Source organism: Nannospalax galili, unplaced genomic scaffold, assembly GCF_000622305.1.
Source record: "Nannospalax galili isolate Female #2095 unplaced genomic scaffold, S.galili_v1.0 scaffold1329, whole genome shotgun sequence".
In the NCBI taxonomy this organism is placed as follows: Eukaryota; Metazoa; Chordata; class Mammalia; order Rodentia; family Spalacidae; genus Nannospalax; species Nannospalax galili.
In genome coordinates this window covers 2,822-20,708 of record NW_008359760.1, presented here as the reverse complement: position 1 = coordinate 20,708, position 17,887 = coordinate 2,822, and the positions used below count along the sequence as shown (strand labels likewise).

Genomic DNA, 17,887 nt, shown 5'->3' with positions numbered 1-17,887 from the left:
TGAACAAGAAATTAAACTGTGAGCACAAAGAAAAATAGCCTACACAGCAAAAGATGTCATCGCCAGCTTTATTTTAGATGATGCATTAGCATCGACATGTTGAAAAGAATTCCAAAATTATAGACCAAAATACCAAAGTTCAAATGCTGAAACTTAACAATGAAACATAGTCCTTAAAGAAGAAACACAAATGGCCAGTAAATATATATATAAGTGTTAAACACTTAACCATGAGAGAAATGTATTTCAAACCGACTGGGTTTCCCTCTCCCTTCAGTCACACTATGAACAAGAAATGACAGAACCTACAACGGATGGGGCTCTCACACTGCGAAGCTCCATGTGAAGGATGGAAACTACATCCTTATCTCTCAACCTGCCCAAACCCAATTGCAAATGGATTGAAGAACTGGAAATTCAATATTTGACTGTGATAGAAGAGAGCCTAGGGAAGATACTTGACCTTATTGATGGGGAGGTGACTTTCTCAGGAGAATACAGTGCTGAAGACACTAAGATCTCTCATATATGCACAGAAGACCTAATCCAGACCTTATCTGACATAGAAGGGCAGGAACACTACCCTAATGAATCCCTAAAATTACCATTACCTTGATTGGACATTGAATGTCAAGATCCAATACATAACTTTGAAGAATAACTCAGAAAATTGATGGTTTCCCCTTTCCAAGATTAAAAAAAAATGACACTAGAAGATTGGATCAAAATCAGGAGCCATCTATTCGGTGCCTCAAGAGTAAGTGAGGAACCAAGGCCCCACGTTTGCACCCTGGAGTCTCAGGAAGCTAAAGAGGGGCCAGGAGAGATGAGGGGAGGAGGTCTTATGCATAAAGGATGGAGTGGAACACACATGATGTGCAGGTAGAGGGAGGACAACTGGGACTGAGATGATGAAAGGGAATGGGGAAGGTGGAAATTGCAGGCGAGGGTACGGGATAAGTTAATCACAGTTAAGGGTGGGTGGAAAACCCAACTTTATCAGCAAACTTAAAGATATGTAACTTTTGAAGAAGTATGAACATAGGGAGCCTGAATATGTGGACAACATACCTCCCAGAACACATGAGTTATTCGAAGGAAATGTCAATGCCCGACATATGTGCATCTATACATGTTACTGGTTATGCAAATCACAGACACCTCTGAACAACACAGTCTCTTCCCATTGTTCTCAGTTAACCACCATAACTAGAGGGTATGACCATATAGCAGAAAAGTCATCATAGTTTGTTTACAAGACATAAAAAGATCAAGCTCGAACACACATAAAACTTCCTCCCTGATGGTTGATTTCATAGTGAGAGAATGTGCTATGCAGGACACTGGGGGTAAGACCCATCAATGGTCTCCTTTTGTAAATGCTGGGTGGCATAATACTGACATAAGAGTCAAGATATGATCTCCACCCAGTGCTACAGGTCCACAAAGGTTACTTGGGTAACCAGTGTTTTTGCATTGGAATGGAGTCCTACTCTGCACTAGGAATTCATATTTGGTGCTACAAGCCTGGTGAAAAGCTCATGGTTCCACAGGTCATACACCCCAAGGATGAACGTACCACCACTTTTTCCTGAACGATGTGTTGTCATTCTGATTTATAAATACTGATTCTTATACCTGAAGATAAGTCTTGACCTCTACCTCAGCCAGAGAAGCATCTCTCTGCAGTGGGTGGCTGTCAATGCAGAGGTGTCTGAGTGGCCAAAGTGCTGAAAATAAGTGACTATTGCATCCTCACCCCTACATGGAACATCCATGTTAACTGCCCACCCAAGGCTCAGGAACCACCTTCACACAGGGGCCAGAAAGAATGTCAGAACTCAATGATGGGTAAAGTCATTGTACTTCACGACCTATACAGCTATGATTTCTCCCACAAGATCAAGTGAAGAAGACAGGTCAACATTCAGTGTCAGCCATAATTGGACTCACTCAAAAACAGAGAATCAGGAAGAGAACAAAAGAAAAACAGTAGAGAAAATGACCCTGGAGGGAGACGTTCTACAGGCCCATGGGTAAGTGGCATGGAGCAACTTGCAATGCATATGAAGCAGAGGGGATGGTCACTTGAATGCAAATTAAAGAGTATAAAGAAATTCTACATACAAAACATGATTTAATTAATTTATAAAAATAAAACACCTTGTATTATGTGAATTAGGTGAATTTCTTTGAGCAGAAATACAGGTATTAGACATATTCTCAGAAAAAAATTAATCCTAGATGTAATTTTCATATATGTGTGTGAGGTCATAGTTCATAACAGTACACAGTTGAGACATGAAAATTACATACCAAACAGTAGAAAGAATAAAGAATAATGGAAAAAATGCCATGTGAAATGAAAGCATGAAATTGTGGATTAGGAGGACAAAAGTGACTGTGAGAGAGGACGAGGAAGAGGGAGGGCAGTGAGAGGGGGATCAGAAACAGGAAGTGTGTAGGAACATGCAATAGAGAAAATCTTGAGTTTTAAAGCTGATTTTAAAAGTGAATATATAGGTCTGATCATCACGTCCTGGTGGGTGTCATGAGCAAGAGCAATGGCCACTGTGGTTTGCGGGGCTATGGGACCCTAAGTCAATAACTTCTGAAAGATGATAGCATTGCTGCTATTGGGTTCTTTCCCATCCTATGATTTTCAGTAGGGGCAATGTGCACCTGTTATGAGGTATCAACTTTTGATATGTGTTAAAAATACATGTCCATATACATTTAGAAGCTTCTATAGTGGTAGCATTAGAGAACCCTCTGAATACTAACTCCTCTACCCTGCCCTCCATTCACATCCACATTGAACCCTTCCTATGCTATTTCCCCTCGCCCATGAATATCACTGTGTTCTGTCTCACTTCCCATGAAGACCTCACACCGCTCCAAGTCTATTTATTCATTTTCAGACCTCTCAGTTTTCCATTGAAACTTGCATACCTAGGAATTCAGAGATGCCAGCCACTTATAAAAGAGAAAATGCAAAGTGAGTGAGTGATATGTCACCCAGGAAGACTGTCTCCCCTTACAACCATCTGCCTGTGAATTCCATAACTTTGTTTTTCGTAATAGATGAATGACATCCCATTGTGTAAACATCCCAAGCTTTCATTATATATTCATAAGTAGATGAAAATCTGGGTTTTTTAAAAGGCAGCAATGAACATGGAAGAACACGTATCTGTTGTGTGTAGACAGTTTTGGGGTATATGCCCAAGTGGTACGGCTGGCTCTATCAAATCATGGTAGACTGATTTTCATGTTTCTTGAGGAAACTCCACACTGATTTCCATTTTGGCTGCGCCAGTCCGCATTCCCACATAAGGTGGAAAAGATTCACCGTTTTCCCACTTCCTTGAAAACGTTTGTCAGTTTTTTGTTCTTTGGGCGTTAGCCACTGTGAGTGGGGTAAAAACAAAAATCTCAAAGTGGTTTCAATTTGAATTTCCCTTATGACTACAGATGTTGAATATTTGTAAGGAAGTTCTTAGACGTGTGTATTTCATTCTTATAGAACTCTCTCTACAGACCCTGGCCCCATTTTAAACTGGATTCTATGTTTAATGATATTTAATATTTTGTGTTTCTTGTATATTCTAGAAACTAGCCCTCTGTTACCACTGGAAATTGATGACAAGATTCTGCTTCTGAAGACAGTCATGAGGTACAGAAGAAAAAAAATTCTACATTGAAGTGAAGCCGGTACTGACTTCAAAGCTTCATCTCTACTGTCTGCCTTCGTTGTGCTGGAAGGAGCTTTGTGTGCTACGACAAGAGAAAATTAATCATCAACCTTACCCAGCTGTGAATGCTGTGAGCTACAACAACTGGCCTGCAATGGTTTGCGCTTTCATGGAACACTGACAATAATATTGTGGGAGTAGTTAGCCACATTCTAATTGGATTTAAAGTCTCCTTCATAATGTGGAACCCATATCCGATATTGATATCAGGCTTAGGGGTCAATAGAGAGAGCCGAATATTGTTATTCAACTAAATGTACATAATATTAAAGTGACTCCTAATGACTTATTGTTATACTAAGAGTTTAATGCACCTTTCAACTCCCAGAACTGAAGTTTCCAGGTGCAGAACTTGGTGATTCACATGAGGAAACATAACTGGTTGATGTGCAGATAATTACACTGCACAGTCCGTAACCCTGAGTAGGATACTTACATCAAAATTCTGTGTCCCAACTCTCAGGGATCACTGCAGAAGAGCAGACATAAATATTGAAAGAACCATAGATGATGGAGTAACACAAGGAAATAAGAGATTTACAGAGAGCTGGGAAGTTACTCATATGAACTCACACCAATGGTGACATCATGCACAAGTCCCACATAAGCTCAAGACAGACAAAATCCCAGCATACACATGGAAAGTGGTTAAGAAACCCCAACCCTACTTGAGGAAGTGTTGGCCAACACAGGCTACTGGGAGGAGGAGGAGGAAGAGTGTCTTTCAAGAATGCGATTCTTGATACCTTAACCAGACTCAAGAGGAGGAGAGAGGAGAGAGAAGAGAGAGAGAGAGAGAGAGAGAGAGAAAGAGAGAGGGAGAGAGAGAGAGAAATAGGAGGAGAGAAAGAGTGAGAAAAAGAATTTCGTATGGGTAGTAAAGGGGGTACATATAGGGGAGAATTTCCAAATATGATCAGTATATACTATACGAATTTCTTTGACTCAAATAAAAAGAAAATAAACGAACCCATAGAATATGAATTACAGTAATAGAATATTTCCTATATACTCAAAGGATAACTGTTCATATACAAAGAGTTTTCAAATTGTTCATCAAGGTTACATTTTAAAAAAGAAAAACAGTGAATACATTAAATTATCTACTATAGCTGCTCAGAAGTGGACCCTGACAAAAAATACGGTGTTTAAAAATATTTTACTGGTAAGATTAAAAATATACCTACACTAATTCTAAAATTCTTTACAGGAATGATGTACGAAATGATGTGGAATGGAAAACTTTCTAAGGTGTGCTAAATGATGGAGACCTGGGAAATGGGCCGATGTTGAGTGGGAAGAGCCATGCAGGACTCTTACAGGGTTCTATGCATTCCCAGTCTTTTTTTTTTTTCTGTCTCATACTTTTTCTGGACAGGGGTTCTCAGTGGCCCCAGCTGTCCTGGAACTATCTATGTAGGTAAAGCAGGTTGGCTTCGATTTTGCAGAGATACACATGGCTCTGCCTCCCTAGAGCTAGGATTAAAGGCATGCACAACCACACACGGCAATTTCAATTACTAACGGCTCCTCGGAGTGAATAATTGTAGAGACTTTTAAAACTCATGGTTGGTAAAATTATTATCTTTATAATTAAGTATATGAAATATTTCTAAATGAGTATAAAAGTATAGAGATTTTAAATTGAAAGTAAAGAAACTGTTCAATTAAAAGAAAATCCTGTGACTTTACTAGAACATTTGAGTGGCTGAAATTTTGAACACATGTGAACAAACATGGGCTCTGTTCTTTTCTGCAAACACTATTTCCATACAGGGTGAATATACAGAAAGAATGGAATATTTTGAATGTCATCATTAGGCATCACATACAGAATGACAGAGTGACAGGACAGATTGACTCAGCACCAAAAACAAAGTCAGGAGGGAGCTGGAGAGGCGAGTCGGTGGTTGACACAAGGAGCAAGTGAGCAGCATGAGAAAGCATCATCCCAAAGAAGCCTAGACTGACTCACACACTACAGGAGGATGTGCAGCTTCCCACACTCAGAGAACACTGTCAGGATGGACTGGGCAATACAGCAAGTCTCAAATATTATACAAGGTCAGGATTTTTCCATCTCTCTTCTCCAAAATCTGGGACACAGACATCAACAGTAGGAAGAAAACAGAGGAATCCACAAATGCCGTGTGAAAGTCACACATACTAAACACATTCTTATCTAAAATAGGAAGAGAATATAGAAATTTAAGCTATGCAAATATTCTGAGTCTCATCAGAGACTTAGAGTCATTTTGTGGAGAAATGTATTGATTTTAAAACACTGGAAATCACAAGGAATCAGAATTTTCAAACCAGAAACAAAACGAAAGATAGAAAATTTACTAAATTCACGATATGTCAAAAACTTCTCTTAATTGGCCTTAATAAACATAACAGAATGCATGAATCTGTCGGGAGTGCATAGAGAGTGTGGAGAGGGAGAGAATGCAAACATGAAACATTTTTATGAAATGCACAAAAATTCAATAAAAATATATATTGAAAAATTCTTGTAACAGAAAAACACAGGGGGGAAAACCTGCCATTATCTTGCACGGGCAAGAAATGAGACATGGGAGATCTGGAAAAGTGAAATAAAAAATGAAATGAAGTGATATTTGTATACTAGTCATTTCCACATAATTCATGTGGAATAAAAGAAATCATTTGACATTTACCACAGGACAAATCTTGATGAAATTGCTATAAATTAAACTATCAGAATCTCTTTCTTTCTAGTGAAACAGACAATGGTAAAAACATTCTCAGGTCTTTACCCTTCTTTACCTTGGACCTCTCACCTGGGCCAATATCTACCTGATTGGCTACAGTCTCCCCTCTCTTCACATTCTGGGGCGCTGCGCTTTGTTCCTGACAGGAGACCAGAACAGGCCGACACACAGCAAGACCTGTGTATGAGAAAGAGGCACATGACAATTGTTGGATTCTTCACAAAGAACCGGAATTCCAACAGAACTAAACTCCACTGGCAACACAGGAAGAAGAGACTACTCTCCAAATGATTTCTCAGTTATTATTTTAGGGCAGACTCATTAGAATATGCAGTAATTTTTTTCAGTTTTCATATGCTGAATTCTATGAATGATTCAAAATGTAGCTATGGGAAGGGAACTTTAAGATTCTGGAAACAGTATCTCGTAATCATGGGTGGCTGAATTTAACACCAAAAATAATGAAGATTGTTGACCGGTATAACAATTGGACACAAACACATTGTTCATGATGCCCAGGCACTCCCAATGCACTAATTAAAAACATTGCAAGACTTATTCAGCAAAACTAACACATGTACCAGGTAGGCCGTTATGTGTCAAAGGATGCAGAACAGTAAGAAATTCTGCAAGAAAAATCGCCTCCACTATGGACACCAGATTGCTGTACTTGTAGTTCTCCAACATCACCTTCCTGTACAAAGCCCTCTGAATATAGTCTAGGGATTCCCACTCCACCTGGGAGAAGTCAAATTACACATCTGTGAAAGTTAGTGGATCCTAAAATGAAGAATGGCAAGTTGACCACATACCCATCAAAAGGGTACAAGGAAAGAAAAGAGATAATGAGTAAAGAAGTTCTAAAGCAGACAACCAATCTGAATTACTCAAAAGGACATTTTAAATGTAGTAACTCTAACGTACTTGCTAATTCTGTGCAAAAAAAGAACAGCATTAGATCCTCCAAATCTTTGTGCAGATTATTCTTTTAAGGGGTGTAGCACATAATTTAAACCCTCAACATAGGAGTACAATTTCCCTCTGGTATTTGTAGCACACAAGATCAGTTATATATATTTATCTGATAAAAATTCACATGAATTCAAATGTTTAGAATCATGCACTATAGTCCTACGTAAAACATAGATTTTGATGTAAGAAGATCTGTGGCTGGGCCTGACAACCCTTCTCTAACAGGCTTTGCTGTGAGGCCAGTGACTCCAGGAGCAGAGAGCAGACCACGGTGGAAGAATAAAGGTGCGGTTTAAAGGAGAATGCCATGGACTGAGTGTGCTCACCCTCAACAGGAAGAAGAGACACAATCCTCGTCAAGTGCGTCCTAGAACCTGCATATAGCAATGAAATTATAGAAACAGTAGCACATAAAATACTCTGATAGATTCTTTGTATAACAGTTTCTCTTCTTATCTTCATTTGCTTAACTACTACTTATCCAGAGGAACACAATGGCCAGCTTATGCACACCACAATAAGAAGATTTGAGAACTGGGTTGCTCACCGCAGAGAGTAAAGAAAACATGAAGACAAGATCCAACGCTGACTGAACAATGTTGGTGCTGCTTCCAAATGGTTCCACAAATCAGTGAACTACATGTGTGTAACAGCTGATGAACAGAATTCTTTTCTGAGGCTCAAAGAACCAGTAATGGAGACCGTGCTGTGACTGAGTGTGAAGTAGAAATACCAACTGAGAGAAAGAGGCCTGCATGAGAATCTCCACCTGGAGAACTCAGTATTTAACAAACAAATGAGAAAGGTTTCTTTCTCCAAAGAAAAGAAGAAAACTACAGTTATGAAAGGAGAGAGTCTACATATGTCATGATTGTGTGCTTTATTCTGGAAAGTACCAGAAAAAAACTTATTCTGAATAAATTAAAATCATTGATGTTAACGTCTGGCATTTGGTGCAGAGCAGCTCAACCAAGTGAGCCAATTCCCAGGAGACAACAGGATATGGATGTCAACAAACCCAGCAGCACATTCTATCAGGGCTGCGATGTGGGTGGGATTAAAATGATAGACAAAGTAAAACAGTATCTGAATAAAATAAGAAAGAAAAAATTTATTAGTTTTACAAACAACAATACAGTGGCGTATGTGGACCCAAGCCCATCCTCCTTAGGAATTGAAGACTGGCATGACTGTATTTTCAGCTACCACATCATAAGTAATTTTGAGATGGTTGGTCATGCATTCACTGGATTAGTCTGGAAAAAATAAGCATTGAAAGACAGAATGGGGAGAGGGCTATGCTACATAGGCGGTACATATGTAAAGAGTTGATATGGGTCACGTATGGTGGCACATGCTTTTAATCCCAGGACTGCAGAGGCAGAGGCATGCTGATCTCTGTGAGATCCAGACCAGTCTGGTCTGCTTAGCATGTACTATGCCAGTGTATGTTACAAGTTCAAGATTTAAAATAAAAATTATAAGGAAAGAATGTTTTCCATACACTTGGATGTATTTACATGAAGAGAAGCCATGTCTTTCAAGGAAATCTTATGTAAACAGTCTTCTCTTTCTTCTGAGAAACTTCTTTACAGTTCACTGAAAATCCACTTCACCTGTCAACATAACAAGAGGAAGAAGCACCTCAGAAAACAAAACAGGTCGTTCTCACTGTCACCATCACATTAGATGTGTAGGAAGAAAGAGCTCAACATGGAGACCCCATGGAAGTTTCTGCTTTCCTGCCTTCCAGTGGCCACCATGCCAATAAAATCAAGAATTCCTACATCATGGTAATGTAGCTGCCTCACCTCCATACCTAAATATGGCAGAGTAACATTGTTTTCAGCCTTTGGACTAGAGGCTACACAAAGCTTTCTCCAGAAGCACTGGTCATTGACCCAGAGCCTAATTGTGCCAGGTGCTGTTAACTGAAACAGCACTGACAATTCTACTAACATTCATAGACAGAATTTGTGTGGAAGATGCAATAGGAAAATGTTCTTATAAATGCTAAAGTTCAATGAGATTAAAAAGTCCCAGCACTCAGGAGGCAGAGGCAGGTGGATCTTTGAGTTCAAGACCAGCCTTGTCTCCATAGAGAATGTAGGCCAGCTGGGGCTACAGAAAGACCCTGTCTAAAAAAAACCAAAAAAAAAAAAAAAAAAGTCTAGGCTAAGGCATACTGACTCAAGCTTGAGTCCCCAGATATCTTTCCATGTGAGTCTATCCACTGGGGCCTGTTTTAACCTTGAATAAAACCAACTTTCCCTCAGCCAGCAATGATCACTGATCCTCACTATTTTTATGAGCATTAAAAAAATAAATAAATAAAAGCCAGGCATGGTGGCTCATGCCTTTAATCCCAGAACATGGGAGGCAGAGGCAGGCGGATCTCTGTGAGTTCGAGGCCAGCCTGGTCTATATAGTGAGTTCCAGGCCATTTCGTGCTAGTTGGAGATCCTGTCTCAAAAAGACCAAAAAAAAAAAAATTTTTATGTGTGTGTGTGTGTGTGTGTGTGTGTATGTATTACCTGTATGTTTGTAAATGCACCCAGGTCATGCAGTGCCCTAGGAAGTCAAAAGAAGGACTCAGATCCCTTGGAACTGGATTTAAGGATGGTTTTTCACTGCCATATTGGTGCTGGGAGTCAAATCTAGGTCACCGCTGAGCCATCTCTCCAGCTCTTTTATGAGTATATTTTTGCAACCACAAAATAAAATAAAAAATTTTACGTAAAAGAATGCGCAGGCCAACATACCCAAATATCTGCAGGAAATTTTCAAAGCTGACTTGCACTTTGAAGGCCAACAACAACAACAACAACAACAATGTTTCAAATTTAATTAAGTAACAGAAAAACGGAAATTAAGACCAAATCCCTGGGGAATCACAACACACCACCTGCAAGCTCCTCTTAAAATATTCATTTTCCCACCTCTCCTCGGGCTCCATTCTACAATGATCCAGTGACTGGTTCCTTCCCAGGCCAACCCGACCCCATTCCCGCTGCTCCTGTGACTCCCTGTGAGTTTCTAGAGCTCATCCTGCCTCATATTTCCCACCACAGGATTCCATGGGGTTCCTATGGCTCTTGTGAGTTTCCCAATGCCCTACCTAGACCCAATTACCTTGCCGCCTACTCCTGGTCCTGCACTACACGGCCAGGAGTGGTTCCTGGGGGTATCCTGACACTTGGGGTTCTCTTTGAGGTCCAATCCAGTCATCCCTCCTCAGGTTCTGCACCAGGCTACTCCACGTGGTCTCCAGCCCTGGTGGGTTTCCCAGTCACACTAAACCCCAGCAGTCTTGACTGACTTAGACTCTTCCCAAACTCACTTTGACACTGCCCAGTCGCATCCTCCCCACTTCCTTCTAGTTCACTCTCTGGACCCCGCCTACTTCACGTCCTTCCTCTAAACAATGATACTAAAAAATTTGTTAAATCATTTCCTCAGACAGCTCCCCTACTAGAGTCAAATACCTTGAACTCTATTACTACAAATAATTTTGATATTGTGAACGAACCTCCAGAAACTGTGTTTTCAAAGAAAATAGATGTCTCAAGTTTAGGTGGTCAGCTGGTTATGGACAATTTGGGCCTGAATTCATCATGCACTTTATGGCTGTCACCACTAGAGGGGGATATTGACATTTTGCTAAATAAACCAAGTCTCTTCTGGAAATCATTGTTAAAATTGCTTTTATATAAAGCATAAAACTTGTTTTTAAAAATGGAAGGAATGATTCATGCAAGACTTTTAAGATATCACTGAAAGACCAAAACTAATAATTAAAGGCATAGACAAAAGGAGAGAACACCAGGCTAAACGTATGGAGAATGTTTTTAGGTAGAAACACATAGAAGGTTTCTCCTATCTAAAGAATAAAATACCCATGGCCAGGCATAGTGGTGCACACGTTAATAACCAGCAGATGGAAATCAGTGAGATCAAAGCAAGCTTGACATACATAGGGAATTTCGGGACAGCTGGGGTTACAGGCAGACTCTCTTTCAAAAGGGTGAAAAGAAGAAGAAAGGAAGGGGGGAGCAGAGGAGCAGGAGGGAGGGGACAAAGAGGCAGAGAAGGAAGAGGAGGAGGAGGAGAAGAGAGGGTCGGGAGGCGAGGAGGAGGAGAGGAGGGGAGGAGGGGCAGAGGATAGGACAATGAGGAAGGAGGGGAGGAAGGAGGGGAGGAAGAGGAGAAAGAGGAGGAGGAGGAATGAAACACCCATCCCAGTACCAGACCAAAAACACCAAAGAAGCAGGACCAGAAAACAAAACCACAATCGCCTAGCTACAACACTAATAACAGACACTTGGAATGATATTCAGGACCCAGACATGAGCTCACACAATTCTAGCTACATCATTGTTTCACAAAGTTGCCAGAAACAAAGATTAAAAAAAGAACACCATTTTCAACAACTAGCACTGGGCAAAGATACGAGTGTGCAAAACAATGAAAATAGATCCGTTTTTCTCATCCTCTACAACATTCAATGCCAAATGGAAAAGACCTCATCATGACACTGGACACTCTGAAACTGCTGGAGCAAAAGGTCAACAACATGTGTCAACATCCAGATATAAGCTGTCAGTGACTTCCTTAATAGGATTCAGTAGGACAGGAAATACAACTAGCAAATAGAATGTCACAAAACTACAAAGCTTCTGTACATCAATCTTTGCGTGACGTTATGAAACTCTGTAATTATTGCTGTCTCTTGAAAAAGAAGCTTCTTTGCACAACACAAACCTCTAAGGAAAAGACAAAGTCTCTCAGAGAAGTTGACCCTGTGATGTCTTGGAAATTGCCCAGAAACCCTCCAAGACAAAGAATTGTAATACAATTCACGGAGCTTGAAGGCTTTTTCTCAATGACAGTCAGGACTGCCAGGCTTAGTGGTGCATGCCTTTCATCCCAGCAGTAAGGAGGCAGATCTCTGTGAGATAGAGGGCAGTCTGGACTACATAGCAGGTTCCAAGCTGGCTGGGGCTATGGGAGACCCTGTCTAAAACATAATAATAAAAATAAAACACAGTTGAGACTGCACATTTTTTTAGGACAAATCACAGATAGTAGAGGAAATTTGGACCAATCTCAATAAATCAACAGAACCCTCAAATTAGGCAGTTCTATTCACTAGGTTTCCAAATGGCTGGTGCCTGTAGGAAATTCCAAAAGATGTAGAGATGACATTTTCTTCTCTCATTTTTCATCTTTGTTTTCTTTCTTTTCACATTGTTTTTATTATTCGTCCAAGTTTAATGATGCGCAATAGGGACATTTAGGTGAGTTTAATCCTATTATAGTTGGATGACATTCATGAGGGCATGGTCCCACCATGCTTCTGGAATATGAATACATCTTTCCATGTGTTTATAAATGTCTGGTGAGAGGACAAATGATTGCTCAGGGCCATCTGGCTGAAAATACCTGAGTGCCCTGGCATGAGAATGGATTTTAAGGCAGTGACATGTAGTCAATCCAGGAATGACAGAGTGGGAGTAGGTAGTAGAGTAAAAGCATAGCGTCCTTCATTTTCTCACAATGTAAAGAGCTTGAGGCCATCACGGATTTATCACACTATTGTTCAGAAAGTGAATTTTGAGATAAGACAACCATGTCTCTTCAAAAAAGACTACATACTTTGTATACATTGCGGTGATAGCTTATGAGGACAAAGAGAAGTGTTGGGAATTGTGCCCTCACTAAATCAGAAGTAGTAATCAGATATGTGTTCGTCGCTTGAAAAATACTGGCAGGCATTTGTATGATATGAAAAGTTGTCCAGTTGTGGCAGGAAGCAATGTGGCTCAAGTTTCTCAGAAGAACCGGGAGGTATTACTGTTATGGATGAGTTGCACATTACTCTTCTGCCTGGACAGGTTGTAAACCATGGAGCTGCTGGGTTAGAGCACGAGGCTCCAGTACAGGTTATCAGTGATGCAAAACAATGTTTGTCTTACTAAACAAGAGAAGATTGGATCTACTGGAGCTGAAGATTTATAGTCAATTGCCCTGAAAGGGTCTTAAAAATGGTCAAGCAGAAGGAGCTGCTGCATGACACCCCCTCCCCCAGAGAACTGATAAGACATCACCCAACATTCCTGCCAAGTTCACAAGGAAGGGTCCAAGCTAAAATTGTCATTTTGCTCTGGCACATTTCTCAAGAGAATGAGCACAAAATTGCCATAATTGATAGGTAAATATCCATATCTCCCTTCTTAAGGTCTGTTGCCTACTATTCTTCTCCTTCAGGTTATTTCTTTTCCATTACCTCACTGTTTCCTTACCCTTGTCTTGGTTCCTGCAGTTGTGTCTGTTTGCATACTTATTTATCAGAGTCTGATCTGGTGTCTTTTAAAGGGAGAGGCTTCTGCTTCCTGCAGAAGACAGGAAGATGTTTTTTTTCAAGTTGGGTGGGGAAAAGTGGGAGAGCAGGACTGTTAAAACCTGTCCGTTTTAGAGATCAAAGGGGAAGCCTGCTGTGTTGGCCAAACATTGGAGAACAGCCTGCTTCTCTTGACCACAAAAACCAAGCTGCTTAACAACTCAGATCCCTTTTCTCAGGTGCTTGAGAAATCCAGTCTGTGAGACCCTGTTGGAGATGGGGTGGGCTGCTGCAGTTTGAAAACCTAAATTTTTTTTTCAAGTTGGGCGGGGAAAAGTGGGAGAGCAGGACTGTTAAAACCTGTCCATTTCAGAGATCAAAGGGGAAGCCTGCTGTGTTGGCCAAACAGTGGAGAACAGCCTGCTTCTCTTGATCTCAAAAACCAAGGTGCTTAACAACTCAGTTCCCTTTTCTCAGGCACTTGAAAAATCCAGTCAGTGAGACCCTGTTGGAGATGGGGAGGGCTGCTGCAGTTTGAAAACCTAATAATAATAATGTGACTGAAAATGGAAGCAATGTATTTGAATTCCCTTCTCACAGGGGCTTGAGAAATCCAAAGTCTGAGACCCTGTTGGAGACAGGGAGGGCTGCTGCAGTTTGAAAACCTAATAATAATCATGTGACTGAAAATGTAAGCAATGTATTTGGGACATCCAAAGGGACATACATGTCATTGTTGAGTTCCACATGGACCAAATTGTTTGAATAGTAGCACAAAAAACCCACTCCACTCCAGATGTACATCAGACTCTCAAAGTCATGCTTGGATTCATACCTGAATAGCAGCTCAGAGAACCCAAACACAGCTGAACACATTCAGATCCCATGAAACTTCATATACAATGCTGTGTGAAATACCACAATGGTGCATAAGGCAATCTGTAAATTCGGGGATGGCAGTTTGGCTGAAGTATGTGTAGGAAAAGCAAATTATTAACTAGAATATGTATCAATTTCAGTAAGTGTAATGGAGTGCACCATTTCTCTGATGGTGTAGATAACCAATATAGTGTTACTGTCTGGTCTCAGTAGACAATGGTCCAATTTGGTGCTGTGAATGATGAAATTCGCTGTGTATCGTTTAGCACAAAGCTACAGCTGTTGTCACATCAGTCTTGATCTATAGAAAACCATGTTGATGAGCTTATTCGTGAATTCTATGTCTGTCACTATTGCCAGTTTGTTCATGGGCTCTTTGAAAGTGAAATGGATGGTGACGGGATGAAGTTGATTAGTAAGAAATGGTAACTGTATTCACTTGTTTAATGAAATCTTGTGCTGACATCATTTTTTTAAAGAACATTTATATGGGACATAATTATCTTAATATCTTTTGTCCAGTTGAAGTGTTCAACCATCTTGTATTTACACCAAACATCTTTCTACTCAATCTTCCAAGTATGCTCTTTCAAAGTCTCTGATACCAATGGTTGAGCTCATGAATCAGTAAACAATCACAATTCTGTGCATTTCTATTTCCAGAAAAATGCATGATCATGAACACTGCTTAAAATTATGATCACTCTGAAGATTACCTTCACGATTCTCCTTCAGAAATGTGACAGAACAGAAACATACTAAAAAGATGCAAATCTCCATTTGTGGCTCATAGCTGCATAGCATGTAAAATCAGAGATGTCGGCACTAATGGTTCCCTGTAAACTGTGTTAAGACACTGGAATACAGAATTAATATATAGTTGATATGAAAGAGAAAAAGCAAAAAGCAATAATGCTGGACTTGACACGTGAAAGAAAATTTCTAGTGCTCCTTATGAATATGTAAGGTCATAAAGCATTTGCAATACTATTAACATTACACGCATTCCTATTGGTATGTTAATTAGCTCAAGTAAGAATACCAGAGCTTGCACTACAGCTGCAATTATTCATGGATTACATATAAAATGAATGTCTACACAAATATATGGTTATACATCCATCAATATTCAGCACCAAATAGGGCTGCTAAAGTGAGATGTTGGATCTCTCCCACCCCCTACATCTTTCAAGTTCTGAATAGCAGCAATGTTCTTTACAATCCCTCCAGGAATGCAACATGATTTTGGCTCACATTTTCTCTGATACAGGATTTTAATCATTTCCATTCCAATTTCCCAACCACAATAGCCCTCAGTTCACAAGTCAAGGAACCAATGTGAGGATTATACCAAATTCTAACACTATTTATATAAATTATGGACTCTGAAATAGCTACAGGGTGAAATTAGGCACACATTGTTAACCTCAGTCAGAATTTGAGTGCACCTGCATTGATGACGTCAACTCCATAAGCACTGGCATTATCTGTCGGGAAAAAACATCCATCAATATTCAGCACAGGCCAACTAGGACTCCTAAAGTGAGATGTTGGTATCTCCCACCCCCCTGCATCTTTCTAATTCTGAATAGTGGCACTGTTCTTTACAATCCCTCCAGGAATGCAGGGTGATTTGGGGTCATATTTTCTCTGATACAGGAGCTTTGACCACTTCCATCCTGATTTTCCAACCACAATAACCCTCTGTTCAAAAGCCAAGGAACCAAAGTGAGGATTATGCCAAATTCTAGGACTATTTGTATAAAGTATGGACTCTGAAATAGCTAGAGGGTGAAATTAGGCACACATTGTTAACCTGAGTCAGACTTTGAGTGCAACTCCATTGATGACATCAACTCCATATGCACTGGCATTATGTGTAGCGAAATGTCTGTCTGGAGTCTGATAGAAACAGTCTCTATTCAAAGACAGTATGAAAAAAGTGACAAAATCTTGAGTGTCTACTTTTCCCCAATGTACACTTGTCCAACTTAAAGGCTATATTTTGGGAAGAGAAATGGAAAAGTGCTTGATGTTGTAGCATGATACATTGAAAAACACTATGGGGGCTGGAGAGATGGCTCAACACTTAAAAATACTAGCTGTTATTGCACTCTGAAATAGCTACAGGGTGAAATTAGGCACACATTGTTAACCTCAGTCAGACTTTGAGTGCACCTGCATTGACGACGTCAACTCCATATGCACTGGCATTATCTGTTGGGAAATAAGTCTGTCTTGAGTCTGATAGAAACAGTCTCTATTCAAAGACAGTATGAAAAAAGCGAAAAAAGCTTGAGTGTCTACTTTTCCCCAATGTGTACTTGTCCAACTTAAAGGCTATATTTTGGGAAGAGAAATGGAAAAGTGCTTGATGTTGTAGCATGATACATTAAAAAACACTATGGGGGCTGGAGAGATGGCTCAACACTTAAGAATACTAGCTGTTATTGCACAAGACCAGGGTTCGAATCCCAGGCGACTTGGCAGATAACAACTGCCTGTAACTCTAGTTCCAGGGGATCAGACACACTCTTATAACATCCTTGGACAAAGTCTGATAGAAACAGTCTCTATTCAAAGACAGTATGAAAAAAGCGAAAAAAGCTTGAGTGTCTACTTTTCCCCAATGTGTACTTGTCCAACTTAAAGGCTATATTTTGGGAAGAGAAATGGAAAAGTGCTTGATGTTGTAGCATGATACATTAAAAAACACTATGGGGGCTGGAGAGATGGCTCAACACTTAAGAACACTAGCTGTTATTGCAGAAGACCAGGGTTCGAATCACAGGCGACTTGGCGGGTAACAACTGCCTGTAACTCTAGTTCCAGGGGATCAGACACGCTCTTATAACATCCTTGGACATTGCACAACAGAGTTGCACTTACATATGTGCAGGCAATACATGCATACACATAAAATAAAAATGATAAAAATTTTTAAAACATAAAAACACACTGTGCTGTTATTTTGTAAGTGTAACTTGAGTTCTCAGTGATATTCATCACAATTGGATGGGAAAGTGAAGGCTTTCTCACATTTTTTTTTATATTGCTAGTTCCTCATCCATTTGAATCAATAAATTTTGATTGGCAATTTTGCAATTTTGTACTTAATTCTGTTTTCCTTCAGTACACTATGAAGTTCTGTAACATATAAGTGTTTCAAAATTTTCCAGACCTGTAGACATATCCCTTTAGTGCAG

General features: G+C 40.0%; 1 protein-coding gene across 7 annotated transcripts in view; it reads right to left on the bottom strand.

Moving 5' to 3' along the window:
* Window positions 1-9,081, bottom strand: part of LOC115066757 (zinc finger protein 682-like) — a 15,825-nt gene extending 6,744 nt beyond the window's left edge. Inside the window, exons 1-4 of one of the 7 annotated variants that reach the window (XM_029558922.1) lie at window positions 8,983-9,081; window positions 8,010-8,115; window positions 7,789-7,836; window positions 6,560-6,667 (exon numbers count right to left, since the gene is read on the bottom strand). In XM_029558922.1, the coding sequence (XP_029414782.1) occupies window positions 6,560-6,667; window positions 7,789-7,836; window positions 8,010-8,115; window positions 8,983-8,997 (277 nt within the window). In that variant the 5' untranslated portion in view covers window positions 8,998-9,081. Of the gene's footprint in view, window positions 1-6,559; window positions 6,668-7,788; window positions 7,837-8,009; window positions 8,175-8,966 lie in introns of all 7 variants that reach the window. The other 6 variants (XM_029558923.1, XM_029558920.1, XR_003847892.1 and 3 more) reach the window with 6 other exon arrangements.
* Window positions 9,082-17,887: the final 8,806 nt, after the last annotated feature.